At 41.5% G+C, this 21,049-nt stretch overlaps 1 protein-coding gene across 5 annotated transcripts in view; it reads left to right on the top strand.

Annotated features, from left to right (window-relative positions):
- Nucleotides 1–7,289: 7,289 nt before the first annotated feature.
- Nucleotides 7,290–21,049, top strand: part of LOC149318670 (insulin-degrading enzyme) — a 90,017-nt gene continuing 76,257 nt past the window's right edge. For 2 of the 5 annotated variants that reach the window (XM_089510246.1, XM_089510245.1), the window contains exon 1: nt 7,562–7,749. In XM_089510246.1, coding sequence (XP_089366372.1) covers nt 7,595–7,749 — 155 coding nt within the window. In that variant the 5' untranslated portion in view covers nt 7,562–7,594. Of the gene's footprint in view, nt 7,366–7,561; nt 7,750–7,892; nt 7,990–21,049 lie in introns of those variants that run through there. The other 3 variants (XM_089510247.1, XM_089510250.1, XM_089510249.1) reach the window with 2 other exon arrangements.

Genomic DNA, 21,049 nt, shown 5'->3' with positions numbered 1-21,049 from the left:
TTACATTCTTAAATTTTATTTATTCTTAGTTTTGGTGGGGAAAGCTACATCCACATATCATGATAAGAACTGCTGACCTACTTAAATACTAATTGTATCTCTAAATTTAAACCTTCTTTTTCCATTACTGATTATTACATGTCACCACAGCACATTTAATAACCTATGTCTGGCAGATGCTTCCGCATAAACAAAAAACCAAAGAAAAATAAAAACTAGGAGACACACTGATGGGGAGATAAAAATATAAAATTCAGCTTCCATTTCTCTCTACTTCGTTGTTTAAATAATTACTTTACTTGGTGTGACTAAGAGCATACTACAACATAAAAGACTTCAGAGGAGACATGAAACAATATCCATTAGTACTCATGTGTGTCAGGTTCCCCCCAAGGTACTATTACATATAAAGAAACAGAAGCTTATGAAATGCATAAAAGTGATTAGGAAAGTACATTCTGTTGTCTGAGTCTATTTAGAAGCCAAGACTTCAGAGGGATTCAATGTACATCCAAGTTAGCATTTGGTGTCCTTACTTTTATACTACAGATGCTCTGGGGCCTGCCCTCTCATCCCCTCCACCTTCAGGCCTTTTTTGTAATGTCATGAAACAAGGAAGAATGGCTATATTCCAGCCTGCCATGAATATCAATAGCTTCCTTGCCAAATCCAAAATAATAGTTAACATTTTTGGAGCCATACAGAGCCAGTGGCTTGATCTCTGAAGGCAGGTTTCCTCCAGTCCCATCATCTCTATCCTCTGAGGTTCTCCAGTCCAAAGTTCCCCATCTACTGAGGCTGACAGATGATACCTCCTCCAGTTACCTCCTTTTTTAAAAAGGTTGATCAGTGTTTTCATTTATGGTGCCAACCCTGCTGAACTGTCCAGAGACACATACCGTATTTACTCTTTGTGCTCTTGTGAGGGCTTCCCCTAAGATCCTGAGTGCCAAACTAACCAACCTTCCTTCCTTCCATCCTTCCTTCCTCGGATCTATCTATCTATCACACTTCAACACACCAGGATCACCAAGGCAATGTACACCATATGTTTCTTTCACTATTTTCCCCTCGATGGATTTTAATGTTTAATGCCAACTAATGTATTTTAACTTAACTTGCCAACTAATTGCTATCCATCCAGGCTTTTTTACATCTGTGGTACATGTGATATATGAGGAGGTTCTCTATACTTTCCCCCCTGAGGAGAATAACAATGGGAAGAACAAGTTTTTGAGCAAGCAACTGCAGGTAATAAAAGGAATGAACAATCTTTTCTGACAGTTCCTTCCAGTTCACCTTGGAGATAATGAGGGCCCTATGAACAAATCCTGCTTACATTTGAATCAGCTCACTTAGGTCCAAAACACACTGCAAAAATAATCTAATCTGAGACTGCTTTAACTGCCCTGGCTCAATGCTAGGATATTCTGGGAACTGTAGTTTTGTGAGACATTTACCCTTTCTGTCAGAGACCTCTGGTGCCACAATAAATGACATTTCCCAGGATTCCCTAGCATTTAGACAGGGCAGTTAAAGTGGTCTCAAACTGGATTATTTCTGCAGTGTGTTTTGGATCTTAGTAAAGCTACATTGGAATAGAGTTACCATTTCACTTGAATAGCGAGGTTTTACCCAGATTCTAGCATGCCATCCAGTGCCCATTTGGCCTTTAATTTATCATGGGTTCCAAGTGGCAAACCTGTAAGGTACATTTATTTAGAAGTAGTGATGGCCCATAGTGGTGCTTACATGGTTAATTGAATGGACTATCACATGGGGAAATCAAGGGATTCAAAAGGAATTATCCAGGGAAAGGTGTGCGATCACGGCTAAGATTATCACGACATCGCGATCAGAGACGGTTTATCCCGGGAATAACCAGGGAATAACACACAACAAATCATTCACAGGGAAATGGTTTATGTGATAATCTTCGCTGCAATTGCACAGCTTTCCATGATTTTCCCCAGTGTGATAAAGTCCAATTTCTCGGCAGAGATTTGAACTTGGGTCTCTCAAATCTCCACTGGAAAATGTTGCCATTTGTGCCCCTGGGCATCGCGGTGATGTGTTTTGTGCACTGCACCATTCGGATGCATTGCACAAGACATATCATGGACGTGCACGCCATATGGACGTACTAGGGTTCGGGAGCATGCGATTACTGCGTGCTCTTGAAACCTAGTATCGGCGGCACCACGCCACATTTAGCCCATCTGTACCGGGCCATAGTATGTGTGTGTCAGGGGGAAGCAACAACTAATTGTTGTAACTGCACAGTTACAATGCAAATTAGAGTTATTTGCATAATTATAATAATTTGTATAATATGCAAATTTGATTTTCAGATTTGAGGAAGTATTGGGACCTATATTGGAACCAAAGGTCATTTAGAGGCTGTGCACACAGCCCTGAAGGGACAGGCTCCATCTGCCCCGTTTACAGACAGATCAGGGCTGTGGCCCTGATCTGGCCTTTCCAGGGGGGGAAAAACAGTCACAAAAAGTGGCTCCTTTTTTGTCCTGGAAAGGGTACCATAGCTGCCATGGCGTGGCTTTACAGCGCTCCTTTGGCACTGCGTTGTGTCAGCGACAGAGGAGTGCTGTGACTCTGTGCGCCTTGTGGTGCGGTGTGCAGTGTCACACTGCCCTGGGGGCAGAGCTGGGGTGTGTGTCATGTAGACGCTACGCCCCAACTCTGCTCCCCAGCCAGCCTTTCAGGCCAGTCTGTACAGGGCCAAAGTGGTAGAACTTCACCATCAAACTAATTGCTGCACAAATTTCCCCCTCTTCCTTGCTGCTCCCCTAAGTTTTACTATTTAGTTTTGATTGCAATGGGAGGAGAATAACATATGATAGCTCATTTAGTGACATGTGATCTTCCACAGTTCTGGGGGCAGAGAAATGAATTCCTGTGGAATTAAGTCTTTTCTCTGATTTGCATGCCAAAGGAACAGCATCTTTTTACCTCTGCTGACAGAGCTATGGCCTGAAAGAGAGGAATGAGCAAGGAAACTTTTGCACAGTAAGACTGTTTCAGAGGGGAAGATCACAAAACATCCTAGGGCCCCTGAGGTGGCCTCACAGACAATAGCATTGCCCCTTAAAATGTGTGCAATGCCACTTGCAAAACAACTTTTATTCATGACTGTAATGCTCTTTCACACAATTATCCTTAATAATTACTTTGAAGGCTACAATTAAAATTAACAGGAACATTTCTGATTTCTGATTTCTTGCAAAGATTCCTGCCTTTCAGAGACATCCTTAGCTTTTCATTAAGAATTGGTTTTATAGTACATTGGATAGCGCTGTATAGTGTTTGCATTTTAAAAACAAAACATTATGTAGCAAAGTAAACACAATTTTCTGCCCAAAAAGAACTTATTTTTGTGACTAGATGTTGGAGACAAAGAGAAGGATGATTGCCTTTATGACCTGCACTAATATTTCGAAGAGGTAACAGAAAATTGACCTGGGTGGGCATTTGGTTTCCTTACTACCTAAGTAAATGAAACTGTTCTTGTCTCATCAATGTCTGATGTCTTTAATATACTGGACAAGGATAATTAAACTGATGGTTAACCCAGATAAGACAGAAATGCTCTTAATAAGGGAAGAAGATTCACAAGATTCACAAAAGATGAAGAATCAAGGTACCTATAGTTGCAGTGAAGCCTTAATGATGAAGCTTCATGGCTCACTCTAATGTATTGTGCCTGAATTCCTCTCTTGAGATGCCAAAACAATTCTCCCCCCGCCCCCCCAAAAAAAAAAAAATAAACTGGTCTAGCTTCAAGTACCTAGAAGTAGAAATTCCAAAAGACCTGGAAGAACTGCTTGCTCAGAATTATAAATCGGTCACCGACTAGATTAGACTCTGCTACTCAGACTCTTAGTCCATGAACTGGTGCCAGTCTTTGATCCATCAGCTGCCAGTCCTTGGTTTCCAGCAAGGAAAGAAACAATTGTAGCCAAAAGGCACAAATAGGGTAGCAGTCCCTAAGCACATTGGGGGGAAATAATTGTGCCCCCCACATCATATAGCTTGGATAGGACAAAACTATAAATGCAGGTCACCTTTCAAATTGACATTGTTTGGTAGGATTGCCCTAGTTAAGACGTTTGTCATCCCTAAGCTCTTTCTTTTGCTTTTGTTCCAAGTTATCCCATTAACTACAACAAAATATAACACACAAAATGGTAAAAAGGCTTAGGAGTCATTTACAGTCAAAAGGGTGGATCAGATTCTCAAAAACAGCAGAAGACTGTTTGCCATCACCAATATAATACATTATTATACTGCATTTTATTTAAACAGGTTGTACAAATAAACATCATGATGGTGCACTGCACTGGGTGAGAATGGAAACCTGATGCTTTCCCATAGCTGACAATGTACAGTAATCTCTTTTCTCCCTTTAAGACGTTTTTTAAAAGAGGAACAAGAGTCATTTTCTTTCTGGATACTTAAGAATATAATGCTGGGCAAAGGTTTTGGATCCTTCCTTACGCTCATTTCTAATCCACCCACACTTTTACTCTCCAGAAAAACTAAATGAGTGCAAAAATAGAAGAATAAAGGGTTCTAGGGGATTTGTTCCACCGGTAAAGCCATTTCCAAAGGAGCAGGCAACGACCAGGATATAAAGAGCTACAGTTAACTGGTTGTAGAAATCACAAATCCTTTCATTTAGAAGGAACTAGGAAGCAAGAAAAATACAACATGCTCCTGTACCCTCTGTTCTGGCCCTTCCAGAACTGGTAATTGCTTTCTCAAGCACCTTTTTACATGTTCTTCTTGTACAATAATGGTTTGGGAAAACAACCCTTTACTTGGAACTTCCAAGTAATTAATTATGGTTGCAAGCTTGGTTCAATCCAAAACTGCACACCTGAAAGAGGATATGTTCAAGGTGCTTCACAGATGACACATTCAGCCCACTAAACTAGCCAAAAATTATAAGGACACTAGCTCACCACCAGTTTGTGATAAAGATTATGGAGAAAGACATCCATTGTCCCACAGGTGCCTAGTGTATCCCAAAGCATGATTTGTAATAACTGCAATAGCTTCAAATCTAATAGATAATAGAATTAATGGATCATGAGCTTTTATTGCTTTTAATATTTATTAGTCACAATAAATCGTTAATACATAAGCATCTATTTTTTTCCGTGTAGATACTGGAAGGATGGTATTAGTTTAATGTTGGAAAAATATTAACATTGATTTAGCATTGACAAGTGGTTGTGCAGAGTCTGGCATACTGGCTGAATAGAGAAAGTGACCCATAAAATGTGTGCTGGGGGCGGGGAGGAGTCAGATAAGATAATACAAGTTTAGGAAGCATGTTTTCCATTTATTTATGTTATGAACAGTAATCATCTACTAATCAGCCCCTTCCTGAGAAACACATTGATTTCTAGAGGGATGCCATCTATTCCAGTGCTACTCAAACTTGTGGTCTGTAGACTGATGCCATCTGTAAATCAGCAACTGCTGGATTGCAACACGTTTTTCCAAGAAGCTACGTGAATGCAATAATAATATGGCATAAATACGATTAGAGTCTCTGGTATATTGGGGAAAAGATTGCTGGTCCACTACATCAGATGTTTAGAGAAACAATGTTTAATCTACCATGTATACTTGTATACAAGTAGTCCTTATGTATAAGTCGAGGGAAGGTTTCAGGGTAAAAATCATGGATTTTGATATGACCCGTGGATAAGTTGAGGGTAAAACAAAGGGGGTTATAACAAAGGATGGAAAGGGGAAAATATCACTTCAATCCCGCCTTCTCCTTCTCTGGACCTCTCCTAACACCATTTTTTTGGACCTGAGCAGAGAAGCTGAGAATTGGGGGGGGTCCTGGAGACGTCTCATTCACAGGGTTGCCATGAGTCAAGGTGGATGAGATTGACTCCAAGGCAGCTAACAACAACAAGGAACCTGATGTGGAATACATACTACACATTTTTAATATTACAGCTGAGCTCCTATGTTATCTGGTAGTAGTAGAAATATTGTTAGCCCTCTGTATCCACGGTTTGAAAATATTTTTTAAAAATAAAATAAAATTCCCTAATGCAAACCTTAATTTTGTCATTTTATATAAGGGAGACCATATTACTACACCATTGTATTTAATAGGACTTGAGCATCCATGGATTTTGGTATCCACAGGGGTCTTGGAACCAAACCCCAGCAGATACCAGGGGCCCACTGTACTAGAGTCTCATTCACTTCTGGCTCTAGTAGTAATAGTAGTAGTAGTAGTAGTAGTAGTAATAGGCTATTCCCTCCCAGGCAGGTGCTATCATCCCCTGATACACAGCCCCACATTGCGGTTTCTCTTTTGCCATGAGAGAATGAAAGCAAGGCTCCAGTTTGATGCCTGCCTTCCTCACAGAAGATTATCACACAGAGGATAATGATAGGAGTGAAGTGGATCTCTCCCATCCTTATGCCATCCTTATCGCAAGATCGTGGCCAAGATTATCACACACGTTGCACTTATCCCGTCATTATCCTGTCAGTCAAGTAGAATTGTCCCGTCAGTTTTCTATTAACAGAAACTTCCATTATTTAAAAATGACAGGCCAATTCCACTTCATTGACAGGATAATGACGGAATAAGCAAGATATCATCTGATAATGTTTTTGCGATCGCACGATAAGGAGAGCATAAGGATGGAATAAAGACAGATCCGCTTTGCTCCTGTCCTTTCCCCCGTGTGATAATCTCCATGGACTTGAATTGGCCCTAAATGCAATGGATGGGGATGGAATATCAGGGGTCCTCAAATTGTGCCCTTTAAGAGCTTTTAGACTTCAGCTCCCAGAAGCCTCAGCCATGTTGACTAATAGTCTGGGATTCTGGGAACTGAAGTCCAAAATCCCTTAAAAGAGCACAGTTAGGGGCCCCCATTATCTCCAAGCTGAACTGGAAGGAACTGTCAGAAAAGATTGTTCATTCCCTTTATTATTTATCATTCCCTCTCTCAGGTCCAAATCACAGTGAAGAAATAATCCAGTTTGAGACCTCTTTAACCGTCTTGGCTGAATGCTAGGGAATCCTGGGAATTGTAGTTTTTGTGAGACATTGAGCCTTCTGTCAGAGAGAACCCTGGGGCCACAACAAACTACAATTCCCAGCTTGAGACTGCTTTAACTGCCTTGGCTCAGTGCTAGGGAATCCTGGGAATTGTAGTTTTTGTGCTTCTGTTGTATTAAATTAACATTTCATTTTATCCTATGGCTTCTCCGTCAGCCACTGGTTTCCTCCCAGACTCTTTTCCACCAGTACGAGCCAGTAGGCAGTTAAAGCGGTGTCAAGCAGGATTATCCCTGCAGCGTGTGCGTTTGTTTTTTGGGACCTAAGTCCTGCTGAGTGAGAGAGAGAGAGAGAGAGAGGGAGGGAGGAGGCCTCGGCGCAGACCCAGAGCTCTTGCTCTTCTTGGGAGGAAGACATAAAATGGCGGCCATAAGAAGGGAGGCTTGGCTTGGGCGGGGGCGGGCCTGAGGGGTAGTAGGCCGGGCTTTGGCTCCAGAAGGGAGGCAGGGACTAGGCAGGCAGGGCCGAGGTATGCGGCAGAGGCTCTCCCTGCTCGTCGTCCCTCTGCTCCGCTCGACGACACAGCAGCCGCTTTTGGGAGCCTGCCTTCGGCCTCCTCCTCCTCCTCCTCCTCCTCTCCCCTCGCCTCGCCCCTTCTCCTTCTCCTCCTTCCTGCGACAGACTGGGTAGGGCTCCTCTGGCGCCATGCGGTGTGTCTGCGTGCCTCCTGTGCCCCCCTGGGACTGACTGCTGCTCAGGGCTGTGGGGTTGTGGGGGTTGTGTTAAACGTGTACTTTGCGTAGGCACTCCCTTCCCTCCCTCCCCCCTCTCTCCCTCCCATGCCTTGGTTGTGTAACCAGAGCAAGAGGGTCTGACCTCCCCTGGTTGTGTAACAGGCGGCAAAACAACAGCAACACACAAAAAAGGTGTGTGTATGTGGGTGTTGTTGTTTTTGAGCCCCTGGAAACGGGTGATTCAGCGTTAATGTTGGAGAGGGAGAGCGGTGCTGGTTGTGTTGCTGTAAAGGGGGGGCGGGTTAGTAAGTGGCTTCCATTCCACCTTCCTTGTTGTGTTGTTGTTGTTGTTGTGTGCCTTCAAGTCGTTTCCGACTTATACAGACCCTATCATGGTGTGTGTGTGTGTCCCCTTGGCAAGTTTCTTCAGAGGCTGGGAGAGTGTGACTTGGGAGTCGAACCATGGCCTCCAGTTGTTGTTGTTGTTGTTGTTGTTGTTGTGTGCCTTCATGTTGTGATTTATGGCAACCCTATCATGGTGCCCCTCCCCTTGGCAAGTTTCTTCAGAGGCTGCTATCCTTTGAGGCTGAGAGAGTGTGACTTGCTTAAGGTCACCCAGTGGGTTTCCTTTGGGATGTGAGCAGTGGCCTCCTGTTGTTGTTGTTGTTGTTGTGTGCCTTCATGTCATTTCCCTATTTATAGAGACCCTATCATGGTGCTTTTTCTTAGCAAGTTTCTTCAGAAGGGTTTTTGTCATGGCCGTCCTCTGAGGCTGAGAGAGTGTGACTTTCCCAGGGCCATCCAGTGGGTTTCTATTGGGATTCAAGCAACGGACTCTAGTTGTTATTGTGTGCTTTCATGTTGTTTTGACTTATGGCAGCCCTATCATGGTGTTTTTCCTTGACAAGTTTCTTCAGAGGGAGTTTTGCCATGGCCATCCTCTGAGGCTGAGAGAGTGTGACTTGGGATTCGAACCATGGCCTCCAGTTGTTGTTGCTATGTGCCTTCAAGTCATTTGAACTCTATCATGTTTTTTCCTTGGCAAGTTTCTTGAGAGGAGTTTTGCCATGGCCGTCATCCTCTGAGGCTAAGGGAGGGAGACTTGCCCAAAGGTCACCCAGAGGGTTTCCATGGACTTGAACCCTGGACTTCAGAGTCACACTCAATCCATTACAACTCTCTGGCTCTCCTTTGCCATGGAATAAATCTGGGCAGACAGCAGTCCAAAACACACTGCAGAAATAATCCAGTTTGAGACCACTTTAACTGCCCTGGCTCAGTGCTAGGGAATCCTGGGGATTGCAGTATACTGCAGCACCAGAGCTCTCTGACAGAGAAGGCTAAATGTCTCACAGGCGGGATACAAACCGCCGCTTTGCGGTGCTTCCGCGCGGAGCAAAAAAGGAGCTCCAAAATGGAGCTTCTTTTGGAGTCGCGTTTGCGATGTAGCGAGGCGCCAGGGGCGCACTCACTACGTCACAAAGGACGCGACACATCTGGACGCTATGCGTCCAGTACATAAAGATGGCGGCGCCCATGTGGAAGGGGCGCCGCCATCTTGTACGTATAGGATACGTACTAGGGTTAGGGGGGTGCGGAAGCACCGCCCCTTCCTAACCCTAGTACGTATCCTATACGTACTATATAGCGGTTTGTATCCCGCCACAGAAATACAATTCCCAGTATTCTCCAGCATTGAGCCAGAGCAGTTAAAGTGGTCTCAAACCGGATTATTTCTGCAGTGTGTTTTGGACCAGAGTGGGTGGGATGCCAACCATGGAAGGGGTTTTGTATGTTGCTCTGGACAAGCCACACGTTTGTGTCTTGACTGAATAAGTTGTAGAAATGCAAGGAGTAGGAAAGTAAGTAGTAATTTGTTGTCACCAGTAGTTAAAGTAGATTCCCCCCACCTTTCCTTTCTGATGTGTATTTTTTGTGGAAATGATGTTTTGTGGGAAGAAACTAACCTCGTGCAGATACTAAGCAGGTTTACTACAACCTACAGTAACATCCAAAATCAACAAACTAGTAGACTATAAAACATATGTCTTAAGCTTATGAAGCTCCACTGGCTCATGTTAAAATACTATAGGATATCTGTATGTATGTAAAATGTCGTACTTTGTTATATGGCCAACACAGCTACCCCAGCTACATTTCCTTACAACAACTTGGCAACTAGGGATCAGACTTAGTACTGACATGTTAGTAGTGTGTGCGTGGGGGTGTTATATTTTGTTTCTCTTTATAGCAGAATTATGTTTAAATAATGGTCTTACAGTTTTGGGGTGTCAGATGCAACTGTTCAAAACACATCCTACAACTATGTGCAGTTTCCCAGACAAGAGTCTTGCTGTGTTTTAATACCTTCTCTGTTCATTTTCCTCCCTCAGAGTAATTGTGATGAGTCTGTATGAGTTGGCAGTATTACGGTAGCTTCTTTCCTGCAGGGTGGATGGGAAGGACATTCTTGCAATACATAACAAAGTGAGCAGAAACTGTGTCTCTTTATAACGGAATAGTTAATGCTTTTATGTCTGTCGTGTAGGCCTAAGTGCACCATTCAGGCAACTTGATGTAGAGGAAGACAAATTGGAAACTAGTAGTCCAACATCATAAATATGAGGAACTCACTAGAAATCTTTCACAGTTGCTCTGGTGAAGAAATCGTTCCTTTCAAGAAATGTGAATTTAACATTTCAGCTGCTGTTTTCCTTTATTGACATCTGGTTGCAATACGGGTCTTCTGGGAAATCTGCATTCAGGGGCTTTGCAATCCTGTACCTTTTTACCTGGCAGTAAGCACCAGTGGACTCATCGATATGCATAGACTGTACCATTAGTAATTGAAAACATACCTATCAAACACAATAGGATTTGGCCTTTAGTCACAATGAATCAACAATTGGCATAGGCAGTTTGAGAACAATAGAAGAATCTGGACCTAAAAGAAATTTGTTTGCTACTCTTTACAAAGAAACAAAACAGAAATGAGGTGGGAAAAAAGCATGAATAGCTGCTTTCAGACTTTTAACATACAGTGGTGAAAAGATAGGTAAAACTATACTATACACACTTGGACTCAGTAGGCATTACCTGCAAGCAAATATTCATAAGGTCGGGTTGCACAAGTTTCTAGTGAATGTGCTGTGTAGAAGAAAGATTTTTAAACTTTAGATCGGTTTTCTGTAGTGAGTTACAAAAATATCCAGGTGTAGTAATCGGCTAAGAAAGTGTAAATTATTTGGAATACACGACTAAGGAACATTTTGTATGGAGCTATAATAAATGAGGATTTAATAAAGGTAAACAATTAGCCTAATCCAGTGTATGGAGTTCAGACTCTTTGACTTATAGGTTTTTTCCCCCCTGCCTATCAGATGTAGTTGTACATAGGATCATTTGCACAGGATCTCACTGTAAAACAGCATTTCTTCTGAAGGAGACAAAGAGCCTGTAAAGACAGGTCAAAATAAAGCTGCTTCGGGCCACTTTGGAGTATGCTGTTTAAATGATGCATATGCCCTAAGAGGCCAAAGCCAAGCTCCAGTCCTTAGGACTGGAGTGCAGTTTTGGTGCAGCTTCTGGCCTCTTAAGATGTGTGTATCATTTAAACAGCATACCTCCAAAGTGACCCGAAGCAGCTTTATTTTGGCCTGTCTGTATGGGCCCCGGATCAAAACAATGTTAGTACTTTCCCATTCTAGTAGTGGCAGAGTTATAAGTGTAGTCACAATACTTACTGACATGTGGAAATATTAGGAATATGATCGTGCTTTTGAAAGTATTGTCCATTTTTCAAAGAAGAGCTATAAAATATTATTTAAAATGTCAGTGTCTTTGGTTATTTTAGATCTTCATTGTTCTCTCTGTTTGTATAAACACATATAAAACAGTATCAAAAGTAGGGATGTCATCATATTTTAATTTTTTTTTTTTTGAGATTTTGAATTTTATATCAAAGAAATAGACTTTTGGAAGAAGAAACACACTTTGATTTTTAAATGACTGGTGCATGCCACACGGTGATCTCTCTTACACCAGAGGGATTGCCTTTTCTGATGTGACATTGGCTATTTGCATTTTAAGCAGTAAAATCAAATTAAAAAAAAAACACAAAACCAAAAGCAAAGCAGATATACCGTTTTAGTTGGTCAGAATATTTTACTTAGTTGATCTATGAGATTTTGAAGTCCCAATAAGAAAATGGCTACTTCTTGCTGGAGGGATAGTTTTTTGTTTGTTGTTAACTGCCCTCAAGTCAGCCTCCGACTCATGGCGACCCTGTGAATGAGAGCTCTCCATTCATCCCTATCCTGAACTGCTGTGCTTACATCTGCAGGCTCATGTCAGTGGCGTCCCTGATTGAGTGTACCCATCTGCGTGTGGTCTTCTTTTTCTTCTTCCCTCTATCTTGCCCAGCATTATTGTCTTTTCCAATAAGTCATGTCTTCTCATGATGTGGCTAAAGTATGACAGCCTCAGTGTCATCAGCTTGGTTTCCAGGGAGATTTCAGGCTTGGTCTGTTCTAAGATGTGGGTGGATTTTCCATCCACTCTGTGAATGTCCAAACCTAGCTAGCATTAACACAAGGGGATCATCTGTGTAACCTCCCACCCTGCTCTGGTATGCCCTTGATGCCTTTATTTGTTTGGTTTTTGCTATTTGGAGGCAGGATTGTTATCTCTAGGAGAAGTTTCTTTACCTTTTCTTTCTAAAATCAATGGGGCTGTAGGTTGCTATGAGTGTGGGTGATTTTCCAGTGTATCTACACGACATTTTCAGCGGACAAACCGCGCGGTTCCCCAGCACAGCAAAAAGAACCCGGAAAAAGCTGGTTCTTTTTGCGGCGTGGAAATGACGCCAATGGCGCACTTGCGGCGTCATTTCCGCATTGTGATGTGTGGACGCTAAGTGTCCGCAACATCAAAATGACAGTGCCCATGTGTATAGGGCACCACCATTTTGTACGTGCTCAGCACGTACTAGGGTTAGGGGCATCTGGAAAGGACACCCCTTCCTAACCCTAGTACGTGCTGAGCACGTACTTTTGGCGCATGTGGAACGTGCCTTTGTTCATGATTCTTCCTGTATGAATAGATAGGTACTTGGGCAGGTCCCTAATATAGTTCTCCTTTCCTTGCACACTGACTTGACTCCTTGTGTGGAATTACAAAATAAAAGGGTATTTTTTATTCTCACCCACTTGCATTTTAATGAAACATCAGTCATATAAATTGTGTAAGAAGATGCTTTATTTTAAGAATAAATGAATAGTTAATATTCATTAATAGTTAAAATGGTCCACCGTAGACTTGGAAGTTAACATTCAGGTAATGAATGGAACAGTTAAAATCTTTAAAGTTGCTCCTTTAGTCTCTTGGTAGATTCATAATTGTATTTTCGTGTTTGAAGATTTATTGTGATTTTTTTTACCTAGAGACACAATTTTTTAAAATTATCCTTTTAAAGCAGAGATTTAGGAGTCAAGAGGACAAGATGCAGCTCTCTAGGAGTGTTTCTAGTATATGAGAAGCACACAGGCTGAGTCTCAGAATGTTATCTGAACTTGTTATGATCAAATACAAATGGCCTAAAGACTACTGCAAGTTTGGCATGTGTATTTCTACTCCTCTTTCCTTCCCAGTCACTGATGATTATGATAATAATATTTATGTCTTATCCTCCTCTCCGCATCGATCAAGGTGGGGTACAACAACAATTAACAGACAAACATTCATTAAAAAGACATTGACTAAAAACACACATTAATTAAAAGAATAAACAAGATGTACCGTATATATATTAAAAAGAATCTATATTTAAAATTCACAATTTAAAATAGTCTGAATAAGCATTCCAGAAGAGCTAGCTACTGATGTGCCACTGGAAGCAATACAGGACACAGATGCATCACTGTGCTCTCAGTCCCTTCCAGAATGGAATTGCCAATTCAAGGAAGTGTGTCATGGCCTGTTTGAATTTCTCTGTGTTGCACTTATTCCATGTTACCACTAGAAGATAGGTAGTTTGAGCTGAAATGTGGACTTGCATTTGTAGGTTGCTTAATTGGACTGTTTCTGCTTATTTGTTTCCATGGGTGTGGGTCTTGATGCAAAATGTATATAGAGCATTAATTAAGAGATCTTGTAGGGAGCTTTTTAATGTTTTATATATTTATGTTTATATGTTTTTAACATACAGTTTTTATTTACCTTCTTAAAAACATCCAGCATAACATATAACATCTCTACATACATACAACAAACAAAACTTTTAACAATATCAACAAAAAAAAGAAAAGAAACCAATATGACATCATTCATAACCTTGTACCAAAAGATACTTTGACTCCCTAGACTCCCTCTGACTGTTATATTTAACTATACAGTATTTCTTTGATTTTATCTTTACGTCTTATCTCTGCACTATTCTTGTTTATCATAAACTGATTATAGCTTCTTGGCCCCATTCCTCCTTTAAATAACTTATCAGTGGTTTCCATTCTAATTTGAACTTTGCCCATGAGTTTAATAATAATAATAATAATAATAATAATAATAATATTTATTTATATCCTGCCTCTCTACAAAATGCAATCGAGGCGGCTTACAAGATTAAAATATACAGCCCAAACCCTCAACCCACCCACCCCTTAATATACAATTAAACAATGTAGAATTTAAAACATAAAATATGTATCAGTTTAAAAAGGTCAAGGTTTTCCCTTGACAAGATTGTCTAGTTGTGTCTGACTGTAGGGGGCCGTGCTCATCTCCATTACTAAACTGAAGAGCCAGTGTTGTCAAAGACGACTCCGTGATCACATGGCCAGCATGACTGCACAAGATGCTGTTACCTTTCCACCAAAGTGGTACCTATTTATCTACTTGCACTTTTACATGCTTTCGAACTACTAGGTTTGCAGAAGCTGGGACTAGTGATGGGAACTCACTCCATCACATGACACTTGGGCCTTGACTTCTCAGTCTTGTAATAGTCAGAGTCAGCGTCTTAACCACTGAGCCACCGCATCCCTGACATATGTCAGTTTATCTATTACCAAATATTGATATAATTTCATCAACTATTCCTTTATATTTGGACATATGTTCCCCCCCATTTATGTATATAGAAAACTCATGCGGGCATTGTCATATAAAATATGAGTTTACCATATTTCCTTCCTATATTTTCATTAGAGATCATGCTTAGCACATAGATTTTTTTGATCCATATTCTCTTTGGTTTTTAAGATATTTATAATTACTATCTTTATAATTATTGTCAGCCCTTAGTATCCATGGGGGTTCCATTCCACTCACTCTCTCTGTCTGTCTGTCTGTCTGTCTGTCTCTCTCTCCCACACACCTGCAGATGCCAAAAACAATAAGACCTCAGGTCCCATGGTTTTTAATGGCAGCATGTGCATGATCACCATTAGATTCAGTGGGCCTTGTCATCTGCAGGTGGGGCTGGTGGGCTGTACATTATGAATCTGTTTTCAGTATTGCATAGTCTATTTTCATGACTACCAACGATGATAAAATGTGCTTAATTCAAACTCACATTTCCAACATTTATTTTTTACATTTTTATGCATTTTAGTCGGTTTATAAGAAGTGAAATACCATCTGTATAACATCTAGTATAGATTTTCTTTCAAATCATAACTCATTGTTTATTTTAGTGTTTGTCCATGTTGTTTCCCATTGTGTTAATTTGATATTTTGACCTATATCCTGGGCACACATGATCTCTTTTATTGCTTTATCTGTTTTTAATCTTAACAAAAATTTATAAAATTGTGACATCTCATGGTTGTCTGTTATCAGTATTTTTTCAAACTCTATATCCACTGTTCCAGCTCCTGCAGTATTCATATCCATTGTAAAACGTTCTCAAAGTTGTCTATATAAGAAAGAATTGCATTTATAACCTTCTGTTTATATATTTCATAATATTTTATTGATCTATTCATCTAGCTCCACAGCAAAAAAAGACAGTTATGTGCCTTCAAATTGTTTCCAATTTATGGTAAGGTGAACGTATTATGGGGTTTTCTTGGCTAGATTTCTTCAAAGGAGGTTTGCCTTTGCCATCTTCTGTGCTGGGAAAATGTGGCTTGCCCAAGGTCACCCAATGGGTTTCCATGGCTGAACGGGGTTTGAATCCTGGTCTCCTGGAGTCCCAGGATTTTTAATGGTATATATCCTTCCTTCCTTCCTTCCTTCCTTCCTTCCTTCCTTCCTTTCCTTTAAAAGTCAGTTTTGGTGCTAGCTGATCAGACTGAACACAAAAAAAGACAAGGGGATGGGGAGGAATGACGAAAATAGCAAACAGTCCTTCAGCAGAGCAAGGCTCATGGAACAGCCCTATGTCTCAGTTCATCTCTCTCCCACAGCCTGCTGGAATGGAGTGCAGATGGTAATGGGAATGAAGAGGCTTCAGTGAGATCTTGTGTTGCTTACTAATTTCAGCAAGAGAGCAACTGAAGTTGTTGTTGTTGTGTGCCTTCAAGTCGTTTCTGACTTACGGTGACCCCAAGTTGAACCTTAGCAAGTTTAGTTCAGAGGAGGTTTGCCATTGCCCTCCCCTGAGGCTGAGAGCATGTGACTTGCCCAAGCCCCCCCAGTGGGTTTCATGGCTGAACTGGGAATGGAACCCTGGTCTCCAGAGTCTTAGGGCATGGAACAGATGACCAAATGAAGCTGCTCCTAGCTGCTTTGGAGGAGTGTCTTTCAAACAGTACCGTATATTCCAGCATATAAGACGACTGGGTGTATAAGACGACCCCCAACTTTACAACTTAAAATAGAGTGTTTGGGATATACTCACCATATAAGACCACCCTTCTCTTCCACGATAAGTCAGAAAGGAGCTGAAGGCACACAACAACAACAACAACAGCAGGAGCGACAGAGGAGAAAGAGGGGGGAGGAGAAAAAAGGAGAAGGAGAAAGAAGAAAAGAAGGGGAAGAGGAGGGAGACTCCACTACATTCTGAGGAAGGAGTCTGTTCCACGTTTGAAATAACAGCATACACAACATTATTTCACCCGCCTCGACAACTCCTCCCGCCCTTCCTCTTGGTGCATCTACACTTTAGAATTAATGCAGTTTGACACCACTTTTAAGAGCTGCTGCTCCATCCTATTGGAATCCTAGAATCTGTAGTTTTATAAGGTCTTTTGCCTTCTCTGCCCAAAGAATGCAGGGAGGGGCACTGATCCAAACTACAAATCCCAGGGATTCTGTATGGATGGAGCCGTGGCAGTTCAAGTGGCTCCTATTGGAATCAAAGCCCAGGAAGCTTTGTGCCAAATAGAAATGTGTTAGGCTGCAACTGCACTGCAGAAATAATCCAGTTTGACACCCCTTTAACTGCCCTGGCTCAGTGCTATGGAATTCTAGTTTTCTGAGACATTTAACCTTCTCTCTCAGCAAACTTTGGTGTGACAACAAACTACAATTCCCATGATTTCATAGCACTGGGCCATGGCAGTTAAAACGGTATGAAACTGGATTGTCTCTGGAGTGAAGATGCAGCTTGAGTTGGATCCAAGACACACTTTAGAAATAATCCAGTTTGAGACTGCTTTAACTGCCCTGGCTCAGTGCTAGGGAACCCTGGGAATGGTAGTTTTGTGAGACATTGAGCGTTCTCTATCAGAAAGAGCTCTGGTGCCACAACAAACTATAATTCCTAGGATTCCCTAGCACTGAGCCAGGAGAGTTAAAATGGTCACAAACTGGATTATTTCTGCAGTGTGTTTTGGACCTTGGTTATTAAAAATGCTCAAGGTCCAATCCATACTGCAGAAATAATCCAGTTTGAGACTGCTTTAACTGCCCTGGCACAGTGCTAGGGAACCCTGGGAATTGTAGTTCTATCAGAAAGAGCTCTGGTGCCACAATGAAGTACAGTTTCCATGCATCTGAGGAAGTACGCTTAAGTCTAGGAAAGCTGCCAACTTTTCTTTCAGTGAGTCTCAAAGGTGCTACAAGATCTCTCTCTCTATCATCATCACTATTATTATTATTATTAAATCCAAATGCACCTGCAGAAGTGGACTTAAATTGGCAAAACTGATTTACTGTAGACTCTATCTCTGGGGCTGGGATCTGGAAGCATGGAGGCAATTCCCTTGAAAAACCAGGGAATCCTGGGAATTGTAGTTTGTGAGGACAGGGGGGGCAACCACTGTCCTCTCTCTAATTGGCTGTTAGTGTGACTCCATCCAAACAGGATTGGTTGCTTTGTAGCCTGGCTCTCAGAGGGACTCAGGGGCCGAGAGAGAGAGAGAGAGAGAGAGAGAGAGAGAGAGACCCTTTTCTGAGGGTGGGGTGGCGACCACTCTCCAGCCCTTTCTCTGATTGGCTGAAAACTGTGAGTGTGTGACTCCAAAGGATTGGTTGCTCTCTAGCCAGCCTGGCTCTCAGGCTTGAGCTGAAATGGGCAAGTCACCAAATCTGCCCTGAAATAGAGCCAGGCACCAAAATCACACCCAAAGCTCTTTAAAACCCCCATTTTTGTGTGAAAGTCACCACATTGGCAACACTTCTGCCGTCTGAGGACAGGAAGGGAAGGGAGGGAGCAAGGAAGGAAGGAAGAGAAGAAAAGGAAGAAAAAGGGAAGGAAGGAAGGAGAGAGGGAGAGAAGGAAGGAGGGGGAAGGGAGGGAAGGAAGGAAGGGGAAAAGCAAAGGAGGGAAGGAACGGAGGAGGACGCTCCTTTGCCTTTGAGGGAAGGCTTCCCTGCCGAGGGCTCTCTTTAGGACCCAGGGGCTTTCCGGCATACAAGACGACCCCTGACTTTGGGGAACATTTTCCTGGGCAAAAAAGTCGTCTTGTAGGCCGGAAGATACGGTACATACTTTTTATTTATGAGATGGTTTTTAAGGTAGATGTATGCTTTATCTGTTTTTAACTTTTGTATGTTTTTGAAATCAGTTTTATAGTTTTTTAACTTGATGTTTTTAAAATTTGCCTTGTACCTATTGTAAATGTTTCAATGTGTTATGGAAGCTGCCTTGAGTCCTGGACTGAGAAAAAGTCAGCATATAAATAAAGTTAATAAATAAATACAGTCCGCTCTCCCTATACGTGGGAGATCCGTTTTGGAGAAAAGAGTGTATCCATAGGAAATAATCAGGCGCGTGCACGTGGCGGTGCAGAGGGTGCACGGTGCGGGGAAGCACCTCATTATTTCTAATGGGGCTTGCCTTCCGCGTAAGCTCAAAGCCACAGAAGGCAAGCCCGCCTATGAGGAGGGCTGGCTGTAAATGCTTAACATTGGTCCTTCATCCACGGCTTGAAAATACTATATATATATATATATATATATATATATATATATATGAGACAGGCAAATTTTGATTTTGTCATTTTATATAAGGGACACCATTTTACTATGCCATTGTATTTAATGGCACTTGAGCATCCACAGATTTTGGAACCAAATGTCAGCAGATACCAAGGTAAAGAATACTTTATGTTTGTTAAAGAATACCAACACTTTTTCTAGTTGAACCAATGGAGAGAGAGGAAACAGTCTGATTTGTCCATTCCATATTCTTTCATGCTGTTTTAAAAATGGTAATTCATTTAGAGAATGGAAACATGGGCCAACTTACTGCATGTTCCTGTTGATAAATATCAACTAATGTAAGTGGTGGAAGCTCTGTTGGTGACAAATTCATAAAACAGTTGGAACTGCCATGAGAGGCACTTCTAAATGATGTCACCAAAGTTAATTTTTATCTATTTCCATTTTCTCTCATTGAAATCCTCTAGTAGCTTGGCCCACGGATAAGACTGTAGGAAACTAATCAGATTGAACAAAGTATGATCAGAAGACGTCCCAAAGAAATATAAGCTCAAAATACAAGCAGAATTACAGGGAAAGTGGAAGCAAGATAAACCATATAAAATTGAAAGCTTATTTCATGGTATTCTTTTTTTAAGGAAAAAAATCCACACCATAGAAGGAGAAAGTACAAACTCTACAGGGAAAAGCATAGAAATGCTGGTGATATAGACCAGAAGGAGGAAGAGAGTGAGGAAGTTTCTGTTTACAGATTAGGTGTGGTAGGATAGCAATGGCTGAGGTTGCTGCAGCATCTTTCCTTTGTTTACATCTTTGGGATATATCCAAGATTGAAGTGATTTACAAAATAGTCAACATGCTTTGGCAAGTTGAGAGACTTCTGATGCTTCCATTTCTACAGTATCAGGGAAAGTATTATGGTTACTACAGCTGGCAGATGGAGTTCACAATGCCATAGAGAAAACTGGTGACCTTCAAATGACACTTGATAGTCAGCAAGGGATGTAACTAAATCATTTTGGAATTCCTGTTTGTGTTGATGCGAGATTGCATTCTCAGCTTCTTCATTTGCAAATAAAGCCCTATGTGAAACAGTAAATCTGCCTTTTCAGTCTAGCTTTTGCAAACACCTGCGTATCTGCTTTATATTTGTCCATAAAGTGGCTGTCTGAGAACTTTGGGCTTTGTCAGTGGGTGAATTCAGATGACACGACAAGCTAAGGGATCTGTGGGAGCCGAGGCTTGTTACGAGTAAGCATCAGGCTGGCTTGAATGCACCTGTTTACAGGGGCAACTAAACAAACCATAGCATAATTTTGTGATTTGTTTATCATGTCATACATTTGTATGCAATAACTATAGTTTTCTAATTTGTTTCAGCTAATTCCGGGTTTATTCTTATTTGCTCTTTGTATGCTATAAGCTGGAGCAGTTGAGCAAATCTACACAAGCATGCTTAAATACAACAAGGTTTGTAAACCCACTGAGTGATCTTGGGCAAGTCTCACTCTCTCAGTCTCCGAGGAAGGCAATGGCAAACCTCCTCTGAACAAATCTTGCCGAGAAATCCCTGTCATAGGGTTGTCATAAGTCAGAAATTACTTGAAGGCCAACAACAACAAGAAGGTCTTCTATGAATTTCTGGCCTGTTGAGATGTGTGATTTCTCTTGCTGCATTGTCAGTGGATGATAGGAATGGACGATAGAAAAAAATATTTTCAGAATTGCCATGCATTTTTCCTTGTTTCTGCAGTTTCCTGCTAACCATTCCAGAGTGCAACTTCTATACTTCTTCCTCAAACCATGCTAAATCCTACTTTTACCATTCAGTAATTTGGGATACCATTTGTATCCTTCCTGTTAAATCTCTCAGACAAGTTTCATGAGATGCACTTTGTGTGTTGTGTTGTAACCACACCAGTGA

Source organism: Sceloporus occidentalis, unplaced genomic scaffold, assembly GCF_023333645.1.
Source record: "Sceloporus occidentalis isolate IW3139 unplaced genomic scaffold, rSceOcc1.0.p SCAF_2, whole genome shotgun sequence".
Classification (NCBI taxonomy): Eukaryota; Metazoa; Chordata; class Lepidosauria; order Squamata; family Phrynosomatidae; genus Sceloporus; species Sceloporus occidentalis.
This window is presented reverse-complemented; position numbering and strand designations above follow the sequence as displayed.